Source organism: Thalia democratica, chromosome 2, assembly GCF_965202585.1.
Source record: "Thalia democratica chromosome 2, ktThaDemo2.hap1.1, whole genome shotgun sequence".
Classification (NCBI taxonomy): Eukaryota; Metazoa; Chordata; class Thaliacea; order Salpida; family Salpidae; genus Thalia; species Thalia democratica.
The window spans coordinates 54,166,135-54,189,243 of NC_139166.1; the positions used below are offsets into that span (position 1 = coordinate 54,166,135).

Here is a 23,109-nt window from a genome sequence, read left to right on the forward strand (position 1 = left end):
AAAAAAAGTGATTTTTAACATAAGATTGCTTGAAACAGTTATCTCAGCTTATTTTTTAAATACTTTATTTTCTGCTAAAGTATAAACATCTACAACTATAATTTTACATTTGCACGCAAAAAAAAAAAATTAATGATAAAAAATAAAAAAAAAAGTTTGTAAGTATTCTGAACTTATTTCAAGTATTCTGAACTTAGTTATTTAGTACTTTTAACGTGTTAATAAACAAATTTATTTTAATTTTAAGAATAGTTTGTTTTAAAAGCAAACAAAAAAACGAACATCTTGCTAAAATGAACAAAAAATCAAGTTACATACACAAGAAATTAGTTTTTATATTTTGGTATGCATGCAACAACAATAACAATTAACTAGTATTTTTTGTTTAAGTTATGTAAAATAAATAACTAACCGACTTTAATAAACTTTTAAAACAAATCACAATCAAAGTTAAACTATTTTACGTTAGCGTAAGATTAAGTTTTTACTATTACCATAAACGAATTAGAACACTAACTTTCGCAACTGTTTATAAATACAAAACAAAGTAGAACTGAAAATAACATAGAGCCGTAATAAATTTAAATATAGTATTATCTATAATAAAGGCCTCAAAAGAATAGCAATTAGTAATAAAAAATCTTAAGTTCGATTTAAAATTTACTATACAAAAAAGAAATATAAATTAACTTAAGCAACTGTTTAGAAATATAAAACGAACTACAATTACAAAAGACGTCTCTCCGTCAATTGCAAAAGACATCTCTCATTCTATAAAAAAAAACTATTCTAGTTTTTCAAGTTGTGGTTGAGATATAAAGCTTTTCCCAAGTCTTTTGAAGCAATCGATTACGCTTTTGCTCGTAAAAATTACCAACTCCTAAAAATAATTTTTCAGAATACACAGAAGATGATGGTGCAAAAAGATATTTTCTTGCAAAGTTTGCAAGATATGGGTGTTTTGTTCAAGTTCCACCAATTTAAGTCTTCAGCCTCTTCGATTTCTGCAGCCAAATATAATGTAGCAAAAAAGCTCTTAACTTCTGCTTCAACGTCTTTATCAATAGAATCTTGTTGCTCGTTCTCATGTGTAGGTGAGAACAAAGAATAGTAAGTTGAAAACTACTTCGATTCAAAATTTCCAGAGGGGCGTGGCTTTGGTTTCTCTGACAGCAGTGTAGATGAATCACCACTTTGATCAGTCTCACAATATATATGCTTTTTAACAATTAAAAATATTTTTGAGATAAAAAGGGAAAGCGAAAAGTCGATATCGTTGATGAACAGTTGTTGTGACTAAAAGTAATTTGTTATCATTCAGGTCTAAGTTGTTGTTATAAAACCTTCTTTTGCAAGCCTCTCCTATTTGGCTAAAGTTTTACAAACATTTGATAATTCTTCTAAGTTTTCATAAAATTTAACAAACTTCGTCAGTGATTGGGATGCGTTTTTTTTTTACTACTTTCCTCTGTTACAATGAAAAAAGGTTCGAGCAGTAGAATAATGTGATCAACCAGTTGCCATTCTTTAGCTGTAATAATCAAATCGGAATCGAATTTATAGTTAGCCACATAATGCTAAACACTGAAAAGTCTATTTTAGATTTTCCACTCTTTTAGCATAAGGTAACTTGTATCCACATCTTGAACAAGAAACAAGGTTTTTTCTTTTATTAGTGCATGGTCAAAACCTATCTGGATTTTTTTTAGCATTTCGCACACTTTAGAATAATTGCTAAAGTGGCAAACAGTTTTTTGTGCATATGATAAAAGCAAACTTGTACGATCGTCCACAAACAATTAATCTTTAATGACTAGCTGAAGCGTATGGATAAAACAGGGTACTGACGAAGACATTAACAATGATATTTCCAGCCTAATGTTGCGTGCATTGTTTAGCAAAAAAACGTGAACACGAACCAAGTTAATCTTCCAATTATTAAGCATATCCTAAATGTAACTACAAATGTTTGGGTCAGTGTGGTAAATGGAAAGATAGCTTTATTGACATTATACTAATCTACGTTGATTTAAAACTTCAAACTGATTGTTTTTATGACCTTGTATGTTTTACGTCTTATTCAATTTTATTTTAAATATTTTTCAAAATAGTTTTACATTACATTTAACTTTTTACAAATAGTAGTGTATAACTAAAAAAGCTTAAAGTGATCTACCGAATCCAAACGTTTTAGATCCGGCCGGATCCAAATCTGAATCCAAAAAGACCGGATCCGAACCTTAGGATCCGGTAGATCACTACTTTTTTGAAATATTCTCATAAGTAGTTTTTATTTTAAACTTTTATATAGTATCCAGGTTTAAAATTGCAAAAATGTTAAAAATAGTTTTAACAGAATTTTAAACAACTTAATTGGTTCAATACTGATATTAAAGATGGATCCGTCGAATAAATATATGATATATAGTTACATATTTTCTATTGAAAAAAATAAGTTTAGATAGTTTTTGTTTTGATAACAATTAAAATCAGTAATTTGAATTGTAAAATTTTATTTATTTAAATTAAGAATAGTACTAGTAATAATGAACTTATTTAATTTTCCGAAAATGAAAACAAAACAACTTTTTAAACTTTTAAAATTTGTTTTCCTAAACACTTGTAATCTTACTACTGATTTATCAAGAACCACAGACTTATTCAACCTTTTATTTTTTTTGTGCATCTAAACAAACAAATTATATTTACTTTCCGATTTTTCTAAGCTTTTATAAACAAAATGCTTCTTATTTTTTTAATTTAGTATAACTTTTCACATGTAAGGTCTATTTTATAGACTTAGCCACATAAGTTTGAAAAGCTTCTATGAATAATACTGATTTATTTAGAAAATATATTTAACTACTAGTCTAAACTTGCTTGCTATGAGTTTTTATGAAGGAATATTTCATACTTAAGTTTGAGGTTAGACCTGTTAAACGTTAAGTAGTTTGGTATTTCAGAAGCAATATGTTCAATGCTAATTTCGATAAAATTAGTCAGAAATATTTTATTTTGTGGCTTCAAAGTATTGATTTTTATGTCATTAAGTCTAAATGACCACCTTGTATATTTGAACTTTTAACTTTATACTTGAAGACTTTTTATATATTAATGATGTGATGTCTCTAATACCAACTTATGTCGAGCTAAATATTGTTTAGCATTATAACGTTTTTTTAAGTTCTTTTTCGTAATTGATTATTTTGAACTATTTAAAAGAATGTAAAAGTAAGCATAGTTTCAGTTATAAACAATAAACTATTTAAAAGAAATATCTTGAAGTTTAAAACAAGTTGTTCTCGTCTATAGTATTATAAATTTTTAGCAATTTGTGGAAAGTTAAAAAAAATCCGGTTGTCTATATGTTTTATCTTCATACATATTGTCGTCTTTGAAAACTTATCATATTAATTTATACATAGCAAAACAGGTTAGAACTTATTATAAACTTTTTAATAAAAAAACTTTTAAAATGACTTGCTAAAGCACAGAAACAGTTGCACAAACTTAGAAGTTTGTTTTCTTGATAAAATTGTATGTATCCATATTCATAAAAATATTATACAAATACGTTGAATATACCGTAGTTTAAACTTTTTAAAACTATTAAGAATAAGTAGTAATTTAGGAAAAAAGTTTATTTTGAATAATGAAACAAACTTATATTCTGTAGTATAATAACAAATAAAACAATCTACAATTTTTATAAATTTTATTCTATAGTAGAAAATAGTATTACATAAATTCGAAAGCCAAGTTATTACACAATAGAACGAGCTTCTGTATAAATTAAAACATTAAAAAGCAACGAGTTGTTTAAATAAAAATAGTTTTAAAGAGTAAGCTTGAGTAAAATATTTAAATTGAAATAATATTATCAATAACCGTTACTGCTTGATCACATAAAACGTCTACAACAGAAAAAAAACTTAAAACACCTCTTACACAATTATCGAAAAAATTTTCAAAATTATCACAAAAATAATTCTGATGATCACTTGAAAGTACAGAGAACCTGTCACTACGTAAAGATTTGTACAAAGTACACAAAACAAGTACACAAGAAAAATCAGTGGTGCTGAAAAACGCGGGCAATAACTTGAAACTTTAACTTTGAAAATAATCTTGAAAATAATCCCATGACAAAAAATAAATGTGGCGGAAAATTATCGGGCTTTCAACGGCGACACCGCGCGGTAAAAATCAAAAGAGAAGGTAGAAACGAGGGTTAAAGAAATCAGGGGACGGTAACGTGGAAGGGGGATCCCGGTATGTGGTCCTCGCCCCACTTGACGATGAGGACGTACTTGCCGCTTTCCCTGGCAACGTAGGTGACCGAGTACTTGCTGTTGCCCTGGTGTTTGACGTGCACCTCCTCGATGGGGATCTCAGGCCCGTGCACCCCGACTAATAACATGTTGTTTCCTGTATAATAAGAAAATTTGTTATGTTGGTCAGCTTGTTAAATTTTTGAGATTTAAAGCTTATTAATTTAGTTCGATTTATCATTTACCGTTGCCTCTAATTTTACAACTATTAATATTTTTAAAATTAATTTTGAATGTTATAAATACATTTTATAACTTGCATTTATGATCTCTCCAATTTTTGTTCAAACAGTTTTCTCAGAATTAATTAACAACTGAAGATCTCTTATAGATAACTGTAATGTAGGAGTGAAACATTGCATTGTTTTCAATAATCTGTAATAAAAATCGAAACAAACCAGCTTGCGTGCAATCTACTGTGAACTGGTTGGCGCCTAACTGTCCCCGCCTAATTCCGGGTCCGAACGGCCTGACCTTGGACGCGTCCGAAGGCTGCTCCTTGATCTTGGTGCCCTTGCCGGTGGCGGTCACTGGGAAGGGACTTCCCGGAATGTGCTCGTCGTTGAACTTGACGCAAACTTCATAATCGCCTGAAAGATGACGCAAGTATTTTATATGTTTTATTATATATGCGTTATATATATATTAAAAACTAAAAATTTTGTTTAAAAATTTTGTTCAATAGTGCTCGACAAATAAAATTAGAGCTAAATATTTAATTGATTATATAATTAAACACAGTTTTTTTTACATATTTTAGATAAACTAATTAACATTAAAAAAATAACTTATATGATAAGTTTGCAATGTCAAGTGCATTTGAGCAAAAAGGAACTATGACGTCACAATGAAACTCACCGGGCTCGGTGACAACGTACGAGACGCCGCAGTTGCCGTCCTTGCGGTCGTCAAAGTTGATCTCAGCCTTGCTCGGGCCCTCGACGGCCAGGGAAAGTCCCCCGGCGCCTGCCTCGCGCGTGCAGATGCTGAACTCGGCGGGAATGCCGACCAGGGCGGACTGGAGGCCGGGACCGGTGGCGGTGACGCGGTGGGCGCCGCCCTCCACAAGGGGTCCGACGGTGAACAGGAAGGGGGAGCCGGGGACGTGCTGGTCGAAGTACTTGACCGAAACGTGGTGAACGCCCATTTCCTGAAAAAAGTATTGGGTTTAGTGAGTATTAAAATGTACAAATTTTGAAGTACTATAAATAAAATGTCAAAGTATTGGCATAACTTTGTGATTACACATCAAAAAAAACTGTTATTATTAGTCTATGTTAAATATTGAATAACGGTAAAAGTTTTTTTATGAAAACACCGTTATTTCAATATCCAGCTCATGAATATTGAACGATAAAAACGGCGCGGCTTATCGCGATGTGTGCTGTAATGCAAATTGTGAGCCAAAACAGCTTCTTAGTCATTACTTATTTCAATTACAGAAGTGAGAACACTCGAGCGAGAGCGTTGACTTTGTTCTCTTTATTCTCAAGGTTGATCGAACGACTGCAGCAGTACAGCGGTTTTAATATGAAGTTTTGCTGATAAATTGAACTTTAACAGTTACAAGTGCGATTATATGCGATGTTATTAATAGTAAGTAACATCAGTAGTTGCAGTATTACATGTAAAAAAACAACAGGGCTGGATATGCGTCTGGCAAACTGTTGATGTTTTTTTTTCCAAAAAATAACGACCGTAAAATCTTTAATAATTTAGCTTCAACAGTAACTGTTTTATAAATTCTTCAAAACTAAGTTAAAATATATTTCAAGTGTCATTGCCATCTTTTTAAATTATCATTGTATCAGCTGATAAAAAAGTTCAAACACGTACAAAGTGAACAAATCATAAAAGCTAAAAATAGTTACTCTACAAACTATATTGCTCTGCATTACGTAAGTTATCAAATATATAAAAGCATAATAGCTAGTTTGAACACAGCAAACCAACCTTAGGCACGAATCTGACACTGTAGGTGCTTTCTTCTCCGCTACATTCGACTATTTCAGCTGGAATCTTCACTTTAGACGGTCCTTCTACTTCCGCTACCAAGTGACTTAAATCTGCATCTGTTTTGTTATTAATTTATTAAACATTTTGTTTTAAATACCTTAAACAAAGTACAAGTCATAACAGTTGTGCCTGTATATTGGAACATAAACAAGTGGAAAAAAAAAACAATCAAAAATTAGTTATAAAATATTGTACTTCATTTAGTTCATGCATTTCATTTCTAAAGTGCTTAAAAAAGTAGTAAGTACCTCTTATAGGTAGCATTTGCAATAAAAAAATAAAACATTTCTAAAAACAGTCCAAAGCGATTGATTTTATTTTATACTTATAAGAAGATTTTTCTTTTAAATTAACCTTTACCGTTTGAACGTGATTAGTATAAAAATAGTTGCAATAGTAATGTGTATGACTGTTTCACAGATTAAGATAAAGTTATAAGAGATAAAAAGTGTAATAGAGAAAAGATATCGTTTGAAACAAAGGCATGCAAACACTATGTTTAAAACTTTAACGTTTTAGAAGTGTAAAACATTTTTGACAAGTTTTATATCTAGCAATTATTTTAATTATAAATTGAATAGTTATCAGCAAATTTTGTAGTTTACTCTTTTTAAATTCAGCAGAGTAAAAACGTTAAAAAAAAAAGAAACTTTGTTAAAACAAACTTCTATTTTTTTCACACACATGAAATATTAATTTTGAAATCAATGTTTAACAAATGTAGCATCATAAACATAAAATTTCCAAAACTGAAAGAAAATATCACAAAAAGTCGTGTGTTTGAAATACCATGTGACATAGAGTTTCTATGAAAGATATACTTGATAAAATATTTCATACTAAACAATAAAAGCTTTTAAAAATTCAAAGTGTTGAGTAAAAACGTGAACAAGGCAATGAAGAAACACCGTGAAAAGAAAGGAGATGATCCAAAAACTTTAATACAGTAAAAAGAAATATTATAATCAAGACAGTTAAAAAATTTAAAATAACTTTAAAATTCATTGAAAACTCCGTGAAGCTGTTTAAAAGAAAAGATTCAAAAACTTTTAAACAGCAAAAAAAAACCACTGAAAGGGTATAAAAACTCAAACATTTATAATTAAAATATTAAATTTTTTTAAATTCAGTGAAAACTTTGTGAAAATGTGACCGAAAACACCCGAAAAAACCCCCACACGAAACCACCCCACAACACAACCTTCGTGCTTTATGGACTGCTCGAAGCTCTGGTACTCCTGGCTGCTGTAACTTCCCGGACCGAAGCTCGAAGTGGACAGCACCTGGTACTGGCCGTCCTGCCTGCTGGACACCGACCTCCTGCCCGATACGAACTCCTCGCACCGGCTGAACGAGCGCGACGAGGTTCGCACCTGCGTGCCTGAAACCACTTGCTTCCATTGCTCTACAGTGACACCACGCGGATAAAAATAAATAACAAAAAATAGCGCTCTTAAAGAAATTAAAATGTATATTCAATAAAAGCATTTTAAATTGTATAAGGCACAACAAAACATTATAAAGAAACGAGCATTATTCAAACAAGTGATTTTGTTTAATTAAGCAAACCTGGTATTTTGAGGTTGAGGTCGCAGGTGCTTCCGACCGTGGCGACCTGGGCCGCTTTCTGTTCCTTGACAACCTCCGTTGCTTCGGCTGAAAAAATAAGAAACAATTCAATTAGACCGAATTAAGCTTGTTGTACACAGTAACACCACACTAAGTAGCTACAATATTAAAAGTTAAAATATTATTTGTACAATAGCAAAATACTTAGCAGCTCTTAGTGCAAAAACTTAGAATACCGTGATTGAATAATATATAAAAAAAAAACTGACAAGAAGTGCACTCGACGTGGAAGGGGCTGCTGGGCACGTGCTGGTCGGCGAACTTGACGTTGACCACGTAAGTGCCCGTCAGTTGCGGCGTGTAGTTGACCTGGCAGATCCCGTTGTCCAGATCATCGCAGCTGATGTCCACCTTGGACGGGCCCTCGATGGACAGTCCGAGACCGCCGTACCCGGCCTTCCGCGTGTCCACCATGAAACTGGTGGCCTTCTCGGCGTAGATTTTCTCAACTCCCTCGCCGTACACCTTGACCTTGGACGCGTCGCCAATCTCCGAGCGGTCGACCATGATCCTGAACGGGGATTTCCGGACGTGGCGGCCCCGTTTTTTCACCGACACCCAGTGCTCGCCTATCTCTTTCGGCGTGAACGAAATTCCTGTGAAAATATTGTTTTTTAAAATCTATAGAATTAGTGTAAGTTTTAGTGTTTAAATTTTTAAATGTTCTATAAAAAAGAGCTTTTAATAATTTAAGTAGCTTAATTATTCTGTTTAACTGTGAACGAAATTCGGTGAATTTTACTTTTTTTAACACCTCAAGGTAAAATGTTTTACTTGAAAAATTTGATATAAAGTTATGTTGTTTATCACTTAAAAGCTTATCGGTTTAAAATTTGAGACACCAAATATTTAATCTTGATCATAAGAAAGTTAGTGGCAATTGTAAGTGTTTTAGTCGCACATTTATATTGTTGCAAAGTTACATTTTAGTAGGCATAATTGCTTTGTTCTGATAAAGTTCAGAAAATTATAAACCATGTTAAATGAACGTTAATTAAAGCATTAAAATTTCGTTACAAGCTTCACATGAACTTTTACACAGACTAAAACCTAAAATTAAAACATTACCTTATCGGTATATAAATAGGAAATAATCCAAAACGCTTAACTACAATCGTCTTTAAAATCAAATCAAACACTAAGCAAACATACGAACGTGCACTTTAATTGTGACATCACTATTTTTATCGCCAAATTAATTTTAAAACGAATTAAATGCGAATGTACTATAAGGCTTTCAATTGTCTCTGCATTAATAATTTAGTCGAAATTGTTATGAAGCAAACTATTTCTCTTAATTTATTTTATAAAACATTCATGTCGTGTAAAATAAGCTGCACGATCATTTACGACTACCTTTAAAAAGTTTTAAACTCTTGACTCTAAATTGAAGTGTTTGGTAAACATTTTTTATTTTTATCGTATATCAGCTATTGTACTTAAATTTTTTTTTTTTCAATTTTAGTTAGTAATTTTCTTCCTTTTAACTAGCGCACAAGGGTTTAACCAAATTATAATTATAAAAAGTTACATTATAAAAATGTTTATATTTAAACAACTTATCTAAATCAAAAAAAATTAATAACAAACCGATATTTCCGGTGGCTAGTTTCTTTAGTTGAACGTTTTCCTCTCTTCCAGACGGAGCCTTGATGCTGGCACTTAGCAGGCTCAGATCAGTTTCCTTCAAGTTGAGCTCGACATCGCTCGTCGTTCCGTAAGTGTACTTGGATTTGACAGTGTCGCTAGCAGCTTTTGTGACGTAATAATAAAGTAAGGAAATGATAAAAATGAATTAAAACACAGAAATTATGAAACATCATATTTGTTAGATTTACTGTTTTTTACGCTTCTTAAATATGCAATTTTTTAAAGAATCTTTTAAACATCTTAAATTGAAAATTGTAGAAAACTAAGTTTTTTTTTAAATAAACCAATAGAAATAAAATACTTCTTATGCATGCAACTTTTTTAATAAAATTTTTATTCATTTTTAACTAGAAATTATAAAAAAGTAAAGTTTTTTATTTACATACCGGTGATGTTGGCAGTGAAGGGCGATCCGGCGATGTCTTTGTCGTCAAACTTGACGAAGATGACGTATGCACCCGGTTCAACTGGCAAGTACGACACCGCCAGTGTTCCGTCGCTCGTCTCGACACACTCGATCTCGGTCTTCGATGGTCCCTCGACCGCGAGTGACAGTCCTCCTGCGTGGAAGAATGACGCGTTTTTTAAAAACTAAAGATTTATAAAATAATAGTTTCAAAGTTATTAAATACAATTGATTTGCTTTTTGTTTGGTTGAGTAAAACGTTATTATTTTTTCGAAGTTTTAAATAAGAATGTTCTATAATTCCATATTGTTTAGGTTAATTCTTGGCTGAAAGTGTACTCAGTTTGTAGTAGAAAACTAAGTTGATTAGAGTAAACAGTAATTTATTTTTTTTTAAATTTATAATGTACCAGTACCAAAAAACAAAAAAATAGTTTTTAACAAATTAAAAGTACAAACATACCTGCACCCGCGTCCTTTGTGACGACGGTGAATTCCGCAGGTTTGTTGACGACTCCGGTCACCAGACCCGGTCCGTAAGCGGTCACGTGTCCTGGCGCAATCGCGTCAGCGTAGAACGTAATTGGACTGCCTGATAATTAAAAAAATAAGTATTAATATTACATATATCATTGATACACCATAGTGTTAATTTAAACAGACTTGTGTTTTAATATAAAAGAGTTTTTTAAAGTTATAACGAGCTTGAAATTAAACGCTAAGGGAGAATTTAAATTTTGTTAATTGTTACGTCACAAATACCGGCGATGTGTTCTCCGTTGTGGAATATAGCCATCTCGTGGTTTCCGGTCTCGTGCGGCTGGTACTGCACGCTGATTGTCCCGTCGTCGTTGTCCACTATGACGGGGGTTTCCCTCTTGCCCGACGGGGTGGTAACCTGGGAGGTAAGTTCGCCCGCCGAGTGGGGAATCTCGAACTTGAGGTCGAACGGTCTGAGGGAGTCGTCAGGCAGCTGTGTAGATTGTTTTGTTTGAAAAGTTTTGAACCTTTACTAAAATTTTATTATTGGTAAATTTTAGTTAACTGTTTACTTTTTCTAAAGTATTTTTGTGCTAAAACAACATAAAACTAAAAATTAAATTTCAAACAGAATTTATCATGTGCTTTTACGGTACCTATAGTATCTTTGTTTTTTAAATAACGATTCGACTCACATCCTGCAGAGGAGCTTGAGCTGCGACTGCTGCTTGCTTCTGAACAATTTCCTCTTCCTGCGGCAGCTCTTCTTCCTTGTACTTTGCAACCTTTAGAAAAATTTAACAACTTGAATGTAAAACTGCTTCATTTTTTTACTTTTTTTTTTCTTATATAGCATATACGTGATATGTGTTAGTTATCTGGTTTTTTTTTTAATAATTTTTTCTAACCTTGTCTTCATCATCGCTTTCCGATGAAGATGACGATGAGCTTGACGATGACGATCCAGACTATTGTGATGTAATAATGTGAGCTGACTTTTATCTAAAATTACTTAACCAAAAAAAATTGTGTGCAAACTAAGGCTGTTTCTGAGCTGACTAGATTAAAAAGAGAAAAATATATGACTCATATATCTTAATCTCCTAAGTAAATAAAACAAATCAATACTTTAGTTTCACTTAAAGTTAAAACATAAATTTGAAAAGTTAAAACTTTTTATCTTCAAGTCAAATTTGCTCACTTTCAAAAGATTTATTTTTGTATTTCATCAAATCAAAACATAACTGTAATAAAAATTAATTGTGAAACGACTTTTATTTGTAAAGTTGTTATAAATTAAAAAAAAAAACGTATGAAGTAAGTGCAGTAAAAAAAATTATAACGTGATTATTTATAAACAAAAGTAATGAGTAACCTAAAAGGATTAACAACTTTTTTTAATTATAAATGCTAGTCGCAGAATCAAAGTAAAAAATACACAAACTAAATTAACTTAAATATAAACAAAAAAAACAGAATTACTATTATTACATGCAAATAAACAAATAATTATATTGAATTATATGTCTTAATTAATCTGTGGTAACAAATAATCTGCTGTGATTTTTGCTAATCTTACGTTATTTCTGCGCCTAAGTCTTTTCGATGGTTTTTTCTGTCTCGATTTCGCTTTTGCAGCCTACATCATTTGAGTACGTATTGTAAAAAATATTTACAACTTAATACACCAATAAAGTTTTAAATTTACATGGAAACTAGTTAAAAAAAATTAAACTATTTTGAATTATTAAATTAGTTGAAATGCAACAAACATGAATGATGAACGGTGATCCGGGAAGTTCCTCGCCTCCGAAGTAAACTGAAGCCTTGTGGTCCCCGCACTCCTTGGGAGTGAAGAAGATCTGGCAGTCGCCGTCCGGGTTCTCCGCGACCTCGCAGTCGAGCATCTCGCCGCTAGGTGCCTCTATCTTGCCGTGGAGGCGACCCTTGCCCGCCTTCGACGTGTCCACGTTCAGGCAGCCGTCCTGTCCGAGCAGGATGGGCTCGTCGATGCCGTCTCCTGGAAAAAAAAAGTTTTTTTTTTACACGACGTAATTAAAACAAACATAGACTGAAACTACGTTTTAAAAATTTTATCGTGATAGTTAAAAGAAAATGATGTTTTTTTTTTCTTAAACTAAACAAAATGAAAAAATTGACTTTCAGTCCTATATTAAATTTAACAGGTTTTTAGATTAATTCAGAACAAATATTACAAATAAATATATATTCAGAGAATTTTGATTTTTAACAATTAAACTTTTGACAAACCTGACACAATGCACTTTTTGGCGTCTCCGCTAGGTTGCGACCGCATCCTGTATGGCGAGTACGGGACCTCGTCGATACCGTACTTGACCGACACATTGTACCTTCCGATATCCTCAGGGGTGTAAGACACCGTGAACGTGCCGTCGTCGTTGTCCTTGATGCTCGCCTTCACTGGCTTGCCCGACTCGTCCTGTGGTTAAAGTTATTTATTAGTAAAACAACTTTACAGAACAGAGTTATTAAATGTTTAAAATCGTGCATTTAATTGCCCGACTCGTCCTGAGTTATGTGTGGATGTTTAGAGAAAATAAATTTAGTTTGGTGATAAAAAGCTAACTTACTTTTACTAGAAACATTACAGTATAGTACTTACACCATTTCTTAGTAATGAGAAATAAGTATTAGTTGAACAAACAGTCTGAAAATAAACCACGTTGATTTGTATTATTTTATAATTAAGTTACATTTGTTTCTCAATAATTCAGAAATTAGAAATTTTTTGAAAGCTTAGTCAAACAGATAAAAAGTTTCTAACACTTATTATTATTGAACACTAATATGCTAATTTGTCACTGTTTTAAAAAAGAGGAAAGAACTAGTATTTCTAGGTTGTTTAAATCAGCCCTTTCCATTTTAATATTTAGTTGCAAGTTTAAAGCAACTTTATAATATATTTTTTTTATTAAAGTATAGTCTAAAATAGTTTTTGATTTAAAAAATTATAACTAAATATTAAGTTTGTACGTTATTCAACTTTTGAAAAAAGTTATAACATTATTCTTCCACTGAAATATGTTTCACTTTTCGTTGCAGTAATTATGAGAATGGAATTAAATGTAACTTATGTAAAAAGTAGAATATTTCACTGCCAATTTGTACTTATTTACGACACGAAAACAAGCTTAGCAAACACACAAGCAACACTGAATGCGCAGGGAAAACAGTACAAAAGTTTAATCTTGTCAAGCCGTTGTAAATTGTTCTGGCAGTAAACAGTGCTCACAAAAGCACGTCGTAAATTATTGTAAATAGGCACGTTCGGATGTAAGCAGGTGGTTGAATATTTTGAAAGTGACGTCACAATAAAGTAAATAATGATTGGGGTTGTGTTACATTGCTGAGTAATTCAGAAAGCACGAATGAAAGCACTCATTAAACGCTTTCGGTTTAAAGCTGACAGGTGTTGTTACAATTGAAAGTATCTTACTTAAAGTTTGTTTAGTATTTTGTTAAATAGTTTTGCTTATAATAATAAATATTCAAAAATAGGTTAAAATATGTTAAATTTTTTAAGGTTAGTTTTATAATACTTACAACAAAATCTTTCTTATTTCTTTCTTTTGGAAGAACACCATTACTGAGAGGTTTAGTCTTCTTGCTGCTTTTAGGCTTCTGCTTGGAGTCAATCTCAACACTTGTCTTTTCGCGTTTAGGATCCTAGTTTAAAGTCAATACAAGCGTGAACACAAAAACAAAACAACTGTAGGTGAATTAGTGATAAAACACATGATTTTTAAGTTTTATAAAGTTATCGGGAAGCTAAAAAACACATATGTTGTTGAATTTTTATGCAAAAATATATTTCAAAACAAAAGCTTTTAAAAATCTGTAAGCAAACGTACGGTGATTTGAACGCTAAGAGTCGCATCACCAGCGTCGCGGGTGTCAATTTCGAACTCGACAGGCAGGGTTGCGGGCAAGGTGGTCTTTCCAACCCCTTTTCCGCTGCACTTTACCTGAAAAAATTTGCTTGCCTTAGAACAGAAATTTAATTTATTTTATAATTATCAAATGATTTTTCTTACCTTGCTGGCATCGTAAGTCGGCAACACTCTCAACCTGAAGGGGCACCTCGGCACTTCCTCGTTGGCGTATTTGACCACCACCTGGTAGTTTCCTTCTTTCGTGGGAGTCCACTTGGCCTTGTGGGTTCCGTCTCCGTTGTCAACCAACTCAACGTCTTCCTCAATTCCTGAATTAAAAACACAACAGTTGAAACTTAAAAATTTATTGTGTTCATGAACAAACAACAATATCGTTTTGATCTAATCATTTTTAAGCATCTAAACAGTCGAAAAAAATTCAAACACAACTTAGGCTTATTTTAAATCAACTATCTACATTAAGCTCGTTCGTTATTATTTTTTTTTAATAATTTCCTTAAAAGAAACAATTTTACCTCTTGGTCCCTTAACGGCTACATCCAATGGTGCGATTCCTGCTTTGGAGCAGTCAATAGTAAATTCCTGTGGAACTTGAGCTCTTACTCCATTGCTAATACCCGGTCCACTGCACTCAACCTAATAATAATATAATAAATACAACTAAAAAACGTTACAGAATTATAAACAAAGTATTTTTTTACAGCAAATAGGCACACTTAAAACTTTTAATAGAAGTTTTAGGATAATTCACAACATTTATCTCTTTTCAACACACAGTAGCGACTTTATAGTTTTTATGTGACCGGTTTAAAAGAGTTCAAATGTTTTATCTCCTTCTCACGCTCTGAATGCTTATTGCACGCTCGTTAAGCCGCCATTAAATTTACCTTAGCGTGCATGAAGAAGTTGCCAAGCATAAACAAGCAACTTAAAATTGCGGTAAAAGGATTTTGGGCAAACAACATTAAATCAAAGCTCTACTGACAAAGAGAATTACTGTATCTCTCTTCTTGGGACAGGATTTCCCAAAACAATTTTCATAATTGCCCATTTAACATAATTAAAAAAAAACTTTGTTAGATATTGCTCGTTTGCTACTAAATTATCCATTTATATGTTTGCTACCTCACTATTTATTGTCCGCAGATAGCAAAAAAAACAACTTTTGGTAACCCCCTAACGCAGAATAGCAATTACTTTTCTTACCTTGCTCGGGTCGACCTTGTCGGCGACGTTCACTGTGAACGGGCTTCCGACGATGTGCTCGCCCCCGTACGTGATTGTGACGTCATAGTCTCCGGCGGCGGTCGGGAAATACTCGACGTTGCATGTTCCGTCGGCGGTGTCCTGAATAATAATAACTACGGTCGAAACTGTTTAATTAAGTGTCTAGTTTGAAAAATAAATAATTTATTAGAATTGATGTTACTAGTTTTTAAAACAACAAACACTACTTTTGGTAAGCTAATTAGTTTTTATTAACAGAAGAAAAAAAAATTCAACACAATAAGACCTTTAGTTACAAGTTTTTATCAAAAGTAAAACATTTATATTTATTAAACTAACTGTGCATGTTATTTGCGCGTCGGACGGTCCCTCGATCGAAAGACCGAGACCGCCGCTTCCGGCACCTCTCGTGTCCACGGTAAACTTGGCAGTCTGGTTAGTAGTTCCCTTCTCGAGTCCCGGTCCGTAAGCTTTGACGCGGGTCGGGTCGCAACCTTCTTCGACTTCGATTTCCTTGGGGCAGTCCGGAAGGGGTTCTTCTTCAAAGTCGACCATGATGGTGTGGGGTCCTAAGGGTTATTTTTACAGTCTGTTTTATCAATCAATTTAAATAATGTAAAAAACAAAAATAAAAAGTTATAGTATAATGCAAATATAAACTTTTGTTTTTTTAAATTCACATGTATTCATACTATACTGATGGCTTTACAAAGTTATTAAAGTGTTACTGATAGTAAATTAAAATATTTCGTTCATTACATTAACAATTAATTATTAGTCTTAGATTACCTTTTTCGTACGGCACATATTTTGCTTGGTACGTTCCGTCCTCATTGTCCACAAGTTCGACTGGCACGTTCTTGCCTGACGGTCCGATTATTTTCGCGTTTACGTGATCGCCACCGTTTGGCGCCAACGGGGCCACATCGATGGTGAAATCCGTTTCCACCTCGGCCAAGTTTCCTTTGGAAACAACAACATACAATTAAATTTCAAACACAAAAAGAATGTTTGATTTCATATCAATTGTTTACTTAATTACCTGTTAGGTTAAACAAAGAAACTTCTAAAAGTTTAAGGTACAAGCACATGAAGATCACTACATTTTTATTTGTTAACTTAACTACTTGTTGCTTTAATAAACAAAATTAGAGAAATAATTTTACCTTCCGGTTCGAAACCAGGTCCGTGACATTTGCAACCGCTGGTGTCGTAATCAGGTTTGACTTCGACCTGCAGAGGTTCGTCATTTATCTTGTCGTCTCCGTACACCAAATCAACAAAACACTTGCCGGGTTTATCAGGAACGTAAGTAACACTGTGAAAATATTGGTGATAAATTTATAAAGATATCAGTTGCTGCAAAATCTGAAATAAATAAATATATATTTATTTCAGTTTCAATTGAGCGCTGCAATTTTTGAATACATACAAATTTTACAATGCCAGGAAGCGGCAAAGCTTTTTATTCTATTCAACCTGACTGAAACGCTGTTTTGAATAGTTTGTGACGTCACAATATATATATGCTACAAATGGCATAAAGTATGCTTTTAGTTCCAAAACTACGTGACTGAAACTTCAACTAATATATAAATTTTTCTCCCTAAGTAACATTTTTTTCAAACAAATACTATTAATCTAGAAGCAACTCACGTTTTAGTTCCATCGCCGTGGTCCTTGACATCGACGTTGGGAACTTCCGTTCCGTCGGCGTTTATGATCTTGGGTACTAGCGGGGCGTCCCCTGTTTCGCTGTGGTCCACGGTGAACCGGGCCGGCACTCCCACCTTGGCCTTCTCCAGACCGTCCCCGTCCAGTTTGATCTTTGAAACGTCGTAGTTCGGCTTGACTTTGGCTGTAAAAAGTATTATATTTAATTTTTTCAATTTATATATAATGTTATTCAGTTTTCCCGTACATCAACGTTTAAAGTAATTATTTTATTTAAGACTACCTTATTAAATTTATCTTGCGCATAATACTTGCTGCATACATTTTATTTTATTTTTTTCTTATCTAATTTTTGCTTTAATTATTCTTCACCGTTGTACGCACTATACGTTTTACTTTAAATTAAAAAACCACACTCTGGTATTTCAAACTCGACAATTTCTAACCTGTGAAGGGACTTCCCGGGATGTGTTGACCGGCAAACAGTACGTTGACCTGGTAGTCGCCCTGCTTGGTCGGGAAGTAGACCACGTCGCAGCTGCCGTCCCCGTTGTCGTTGCATTCTATCTTCGCCTCGCAGGGTCCTTCCACTGTCAGCGCTATGCCTCCTTCGCCTGATGAGTTAATAAAATATTTAGAAAAATAACTATAATGATAATGAGGTTTTCATCATATGTAGTTAAAAAGAAAACAATAACATTAAAAATCTTTTTTTTTTGCACAAAAAAACATAGTAACAAAAATAGCTTAAAATACGTTTTTCAAAACTTTTTTTTATTCTGTACTTAAAACTGAAAACACGCCAAAAGTATAGACAAAGTTTTAGGACTGAAATAGAATTTATGTCTTCGAAATCAATCCAGATAGTTCAAGGCTTTTTTAGTTAGGTATAAAAAACTATAAGACAAGTTATGAGCAGAAAACACCAAGACCTTAAAGCTTTCAACACATTGTAATTATGTGTTGAATGCTGATAAAATAAATTGATTTCACGGTGACACAAACTTGACTGATAAACTCTCAACGTTAAAGAAAAAAATTTCATTTAAAGTAAAAACGTTAAAAAGTATCATGATCTCTTGGCTTCAATAGATTTTACTTTTACAATAACTATTCATTGAACTGATAGTTCATTAATCAAAAATAAAAGTTCTTAAGAAATTTTTACTCTTTCAAGGGTTTTCAATAATGTTTGAGAAATACTTTCATTCTTATTCAGTTCGCTTTGCATATTTTCAAAGTTTACAAAACATTTAAGCTAATTAGACGCTTCGTTGACTTTGAAAACTTTCGGTTGTAAGCTGAAATTGGATATAATAGGGCAGAGCGGTTTATAAAGTAGCTGTAAGTATTCTTAACTACTCAAAACATAACTAGCTGTTATTTTTTATAACATTGTTAACAAGTTGGTGAATTTTTTGTAATTACTGACACTTATTTTTATAAACTGTCAGCCAAACTGAATTTTAAAACACTGTCTTAACTATACTGTAATAAATAGTTTTTTGAGTAAAAACTTTACAAAAACAAGTGGGACTAACAACCAAAATTTGTTAATAGTTTAAACATCATATTTTTTCTTCTATATACATATCCAAATGAAAAACTAATTTTTTTTTTTATGTATTTCTTAAATATTCTTCAAGGAAAATACAGTTGAAACGATACAATAAAAAACACAAAACTTTTATACAACTTAATTAACTAACCAACAAAAATAAGTTTAAAACTAACACAAAATGATTTTAACTAAATAAAAAGTATTTGATTACACTATAGCCATGTTTAATTAAAACCGTTTTGTGTTAATTTAAAATCAACTTTTAATGAATATACCTGTGTTAAATTAATTGATTAAGTTTTACATTTTTGTTTTACATATATTTTGTGTTTTATTGTAGCGTTGTGACTGAATATCCTCGATGAAAATTAGTAATATTATTTTGAAAAGAAAGTTTGGACTTTTCAATTTATTTTGTAAAAACTAAAATTGGGCAAGGATACGTTTTATAAAGTGTTTTTCATAGATGTTTTGTACTTTTGATTTATTTTTCTGAAGTGCATTTGAAGTTAGGTAAAAAATACATATGACTAAAAATAAACCAAAGACATTTAGAGTGTTTTTTAAACTAACCATGACCAACGCATTACAGGCTTAATGGTGTTTTTACTTGTCAAACACTAAACAAAAAATTCTGCAAATTTTAAACATAAAACTGTAAAAGTTAATATCTCTTTGAAAATGGTAAAAGACAAAACTTACGAAAAAAAACTATGTAAAGTACGAACCTGCTCCCTTAGTTTCTATGCTGAATGGGGCGGGTTGATCGACCACACCTTCGCTCAGTCCTGGACCGTAAGCCCTGACTTTGGTGGGGTCTGCTGGCAGCAGGGCCTCGCAGGTGATTGGGCAATCTGGCACTTGCTCGTCGTCATAAGTAGCGTCGATCGTGTAAGGTCCTTTGAAGTTTAGAAAAGTAAAGTAACAAAAATAATAAAGCCTTTGCTTTTTTTGAAAATTAGTTTGTAAAAGTTCATGAAAAGTAAAATGTTTATATAAGCTCTTGATTTAAAACCTTTACTTGAATATACTTATTTTTTCGAAAATATCTTAGAACTCATTATAAACCTTCTTTTTCTCGAGTTTATTAGCTTATATTTGGCGTACACTTTTCACAAAAAATATGTAAAAACTCATTAAAAACCTTCTTCTTCCGGAGTGAATTTGAGTTTCCTGCACTTGGGCAGAACCCCGTCTTCCTCCAAAGGCACCTTTTTACCGCTCGGTGAGGTCACTGTCACCTTCAAGTCGCTCTTGCCACCCGCATCTCCCACGTCAACCTCGAACTCTTTCGGTTTTCCAACTGTCAGAGCTGAAAAAAAAAATAGTAAACATATTGTTACTTTAAATATAACAAAGTTTAACTGTTAAAATCGACAAAAAACTAACTTCCTTCCAGTCCCTTTACTTTTACTTTATCCAGCTTAAGTGCCGGGTACACATTCACGTAGAACGGTGACTTCGGAACTTCATCGCCGCCGAACTTGACTTCAATGTCCATTTCACCCTTCCTGTGTGGAGTGTACTCAACAGTGTACGTTCCATCCTAAAATTATTTTACTTTCAATAATCTTGTTTTTTTATTTTTATTTTATTGAAGTTGTTTTTTATTATGGTTTTATATAATTTTTTTAACTTTTTAAGTTTAAATATTTTAATTGAGCAGAGAAACCTTTACAGTTTATTACTTAGTATTACTGTTTAATCAAACGTACCCATTAAGAAGTTAAACAAGAAAAATTGCGGTTCAGCTTAACTTAAAGCGACCACTTAAAATAGCTACAAACTCAAATATCACCGAGGCTTCGAGCTATAAAAAATTTTCTTTGAATTCACAGCAAAAAAGCGGGCGGCGGCGTTGCGAACCGTGTTTGCATTCGCCTTTCTCATTGACTATCATCATCGGCTAGCCTGCTACACGGCTTAATATGGAATGTCACGCCTCAGTGCACACGCGTATTTGCACCGTTGCAAGTTTGCTGCCTGAAACTGCCCGTGACTTTGCCGCGAAAAGTTCGCACGCCAGGGATTTAGTGCTTAAGCCGCTGTGTGACGAAAACGTAAACTTTAGTTTGCTTGTGGTCAAAATGGTTTTTGCTATTTTTTTTTAAACATTAGTTTAGCAAAGTTTTTAAGGAAAAGAACTAGCATACCGGTTTCGGTTAAAACCTCAATACACAAACTGGCCATATACAAACTGTAGAATTAACAAAAACTTTGCTAACAAATAGTATTAATGTATTAACAAAAAACCTTGTTGTCGGTGATTTCCGGAGCTCTGCACGGAGCCCTGAAGCTCTCTCCAGCTGGTTTGAACTCGACAGTGGGTTCAGCGTCTCCAGCGTCCCTCGCGTCGATCGTGAATGTGGAAGTCTCTCCTGCTTGCGCGTCTGTTCAACGAAATATTCATCTTAACATGCACAGCTTGCATTTAATTTAGATTACTAGTTTAGCAACTTTTGAATTAAACGCTCACCTTTGAGTCCGGGTCCGTACACCTTGCATTTAGATGCGTCGTGGGAAGGTAGCACCTTGATGCTGATCGGAGATTGAGGTACTTCCTCGTCGTTGAACAGCACCATTATGGTGTAATAACCTGTGAAGATTAACTATTTTTCTTTGTCAGAAACTTTAAAAATTAGCACACCGTAACAGATTAAACATATTTATATTTTTACTTAAAAAAACAATAAATAATGAGCTTAACCATACGACCAAAAAAAAGTACTGGTTCCCAAGGCCAGAAAAATTAAGTTTAAAAATTTAAAATAGTTTACAGAACATGATGAAAACACCTCAAAAATAATTTTGTTATATGGTGTAGTATGTTAACACGACATCAGTTTATTTATGTGTAAAATTTATTGTTATCACGAAACACAAGCAAGAGCTCACCAGCAATTTCGGGGGTGTAGTCGACGGTGAAGGTGTCCTTGCCCTCGTTCTTGTTTATCAGGAACTTGACGTCCGTCTCGAGGGCGTCCGTGCTGCACTTGATTCCAACGCTCACGTTTCCTTGCCCGGCCTCGCTGCAGTCGACCGTGAACGTGGTGGGTTTTCCCCTGATGAGACCCTCCTCCACACCCGGTCCGTAGACGCGGACGTTTTCGGGGAAAGAGTCTTCCTGAATGGCGATCTGTGGGAAGAAAAAAGTTTAACACAATAATATATTTAAATTGATTTTTTATACTCTTGTTTCTTTATGCAATAACATTGAATTGTCAAAAAAAAAACATTATCTTTATTGCTTGAACTGTTTTTTAATCAGATTAAAGTTTCAAATTGTCTTACTCTGAAGGGATAAATAACTTTGAATATTTGTGTATAATAAAACGTTTTCTTACTTTATTTTTTAAAGTAGGATTTTTTTTTTTGAACACTTAATTAAATTTTGATTTTTTTAAACTAATATATTCAAATCGGTTTACTCTGAACGGGGCATCCTTTATAGCCACTCCGTCGTAATGCGGAATTATCGTGTGCTTGATCGGCTCCCTGGGAGTGTACTGCACCGTGTAAGTTCCGTCGCCGTTGTCCTTGACGTCCACCGGCACCTCCTCCCCGTCCGCGGACTGACACACGATTTCCAACGGGGCCTCGTCCCCCGCATCCCTGCAGTCAACCGTGAACTCGACCGGATGGCCGGCGATGGGTTTGCCGCTTTCGAGTCCTTCGCCGTACGCTTTCACCTGAAGGAGGGTAAGTTGAAGATTATTATCATTTATTTTTTTGATTTTGATTTAAGTATGCATTACACGGGTTGCTAATAAATTGAAAGAACAAAAAGGTAAACTGCGGGAGGTAAATTGGTATTTTAGCTCAGTTTTTCTTGCTAATATACTACTTTGATAAGTCTTGGTTGAAAGTATTCAATAAATTTTAAATTGGAATGCTTGTTGTTTAATGATTTGATAAAGCTATGAACCGGAAAACAAAACTAAAGTATCCTTTTTTGGTTTTGAATTTAGTATGTGTTGTATAGGTTGCTAACAAAAATAAGTAGTTTATAAAGTGTTATTAAAAATGCAACACTTAATTTAAACTTTAAAACATTGTATTTGTTTAAAAGTATTTTAGGTATTTTGTTATTTTAAAACTGTTTATTTTTAGAAAATTGTTTATTTGTTCATGTAAAACTAAAGTTCACATAACAACATTTAAAACAAAAGCAATTGTCTCAGTGGTAAGGTTTAGTATTTT

The 23,109-nt window shown here is 33.2% G+C and overlaps 1 protein-coding gene across 5 annotated transcripts in view; it reads right to left on the reverse strand.

Moving 5' to 3' along the window:
* Positions 1-3,698: 3,698 nt before the first annotated feature.
* LOC145829526 (filamin-C-like) overlaps positions 3,699-23,109 on the reverse strand; it is a 31,412-nt gene continuing 12,001 nt past the window's right edge. For 2 of the 5 annotated variants that reach the window (XM_082937355.1, XM_082937354.1), the window contains exons 16-48: positions 22,338-22,598; positions 21,805-22,045; positions 21,386-21,505; positions 21,163-21,299; positions 20,299-20,455; positions 20,054-20,221; positions 19,638-19,808; positions 17,795-17,962; positions 17,331-17,532; positions 16,841-16,992; positions 16,464-16,637; positions 16,014-16,243; positions 15,654-15,794; positions 14,963-15,083; positions 14,589-14,755; positions 14,406-14,519; positions 14,098-14,220; positions 12,784-12,973; positions 12,285-12,532; positions 12,092-12,151; positions 11,421-11,480; positions 11,208-11,297; positions 10,795-11,005; positions 10,496-10,624; positions 10,013-10,186; positions 9,567-9,728; positions 8,186-8,572; positions 7,917-8,003; positions 7,549-7,752; positions 6,285-6,403; positions 5,190-5,481; positions 4,730-4,921; positions 3,699-4,428 (exon numbers count right to left, since the gene is read on the reverse strand). In XM_082937355.1, the coding sequence (XP_082793481.1) occupies positions 4,241-4,428; positions 4,730-4,921; positions 5,190-5,481; positions 6,285-6,403; positions 7,549-7,752; positions 7,917-8,003; positions 8,186-8,572; positions 9,567-9,728; positions 10,013-10,186; positions 10,496-10,624; positions 10,795-11,005; positions 11,208-11,297; positions 11,421-11,480; positions 12,092-12,151; positions 12,285-12,532; positions 12,784-12,973; positions 14,098-14,220; positions 14,406-14,519; positions 14,589-14,755; positions 14,963-15,083; positions 15,654-15,794; positions 16,014-16,243; positions 16,464-16,637; positions 16,841-16,992; positions 17,331-17,532; positions 17,795-17,962; positions 19,638-19,808; positions 20,054-20,221; positions 20,299-20,455; positions 21,163-21,299; positions 21,386-21,505; positions 21,805-22,045; positions 22,338-22,598 (5,640 nt within the window). In that variant the 3' untranslated portion in view covers positions 3,699-4,240. The remainder of the gene's footprint in view (positions 4,429-4,729; positions 4,922-5,189; positions 5,482-6,284; positions 6,404-7,548; positions 7,753-7,916; positions 8,004-8,185; positions 8,573-9,566; positions 9,729-10,012; positions 10,187-10,495; positions 10,625-10,794; positions 11,006-11,207; positions 11,298-11,420; positions 11,481-12,091; positions 12,152-12,284; positions 12,533-12,783; positions 12,974-14,097; positions 14,221-14,405; positions 14,520-14,588; positions 14,756-14,962; positions 15,084-15,653; positions 15,795-16,013; positions 16,244-16,463; positions 16,638-16,840; positions 16,993-17,330; positions 17,533-17,794; positions 17,963-19,637; positions 19,809-20,053; positions 20,222-20,298; positions 20,456-21,162; positions 21,300-21,385; positions 21,506-21,804; positions 22,046-22,337; positions 22,599-23,109) is intronic. The other 3 variants (XM_082937357.1, XM_082937358.1, XM_082937356.1) reach the window with 3 other exon arrangements.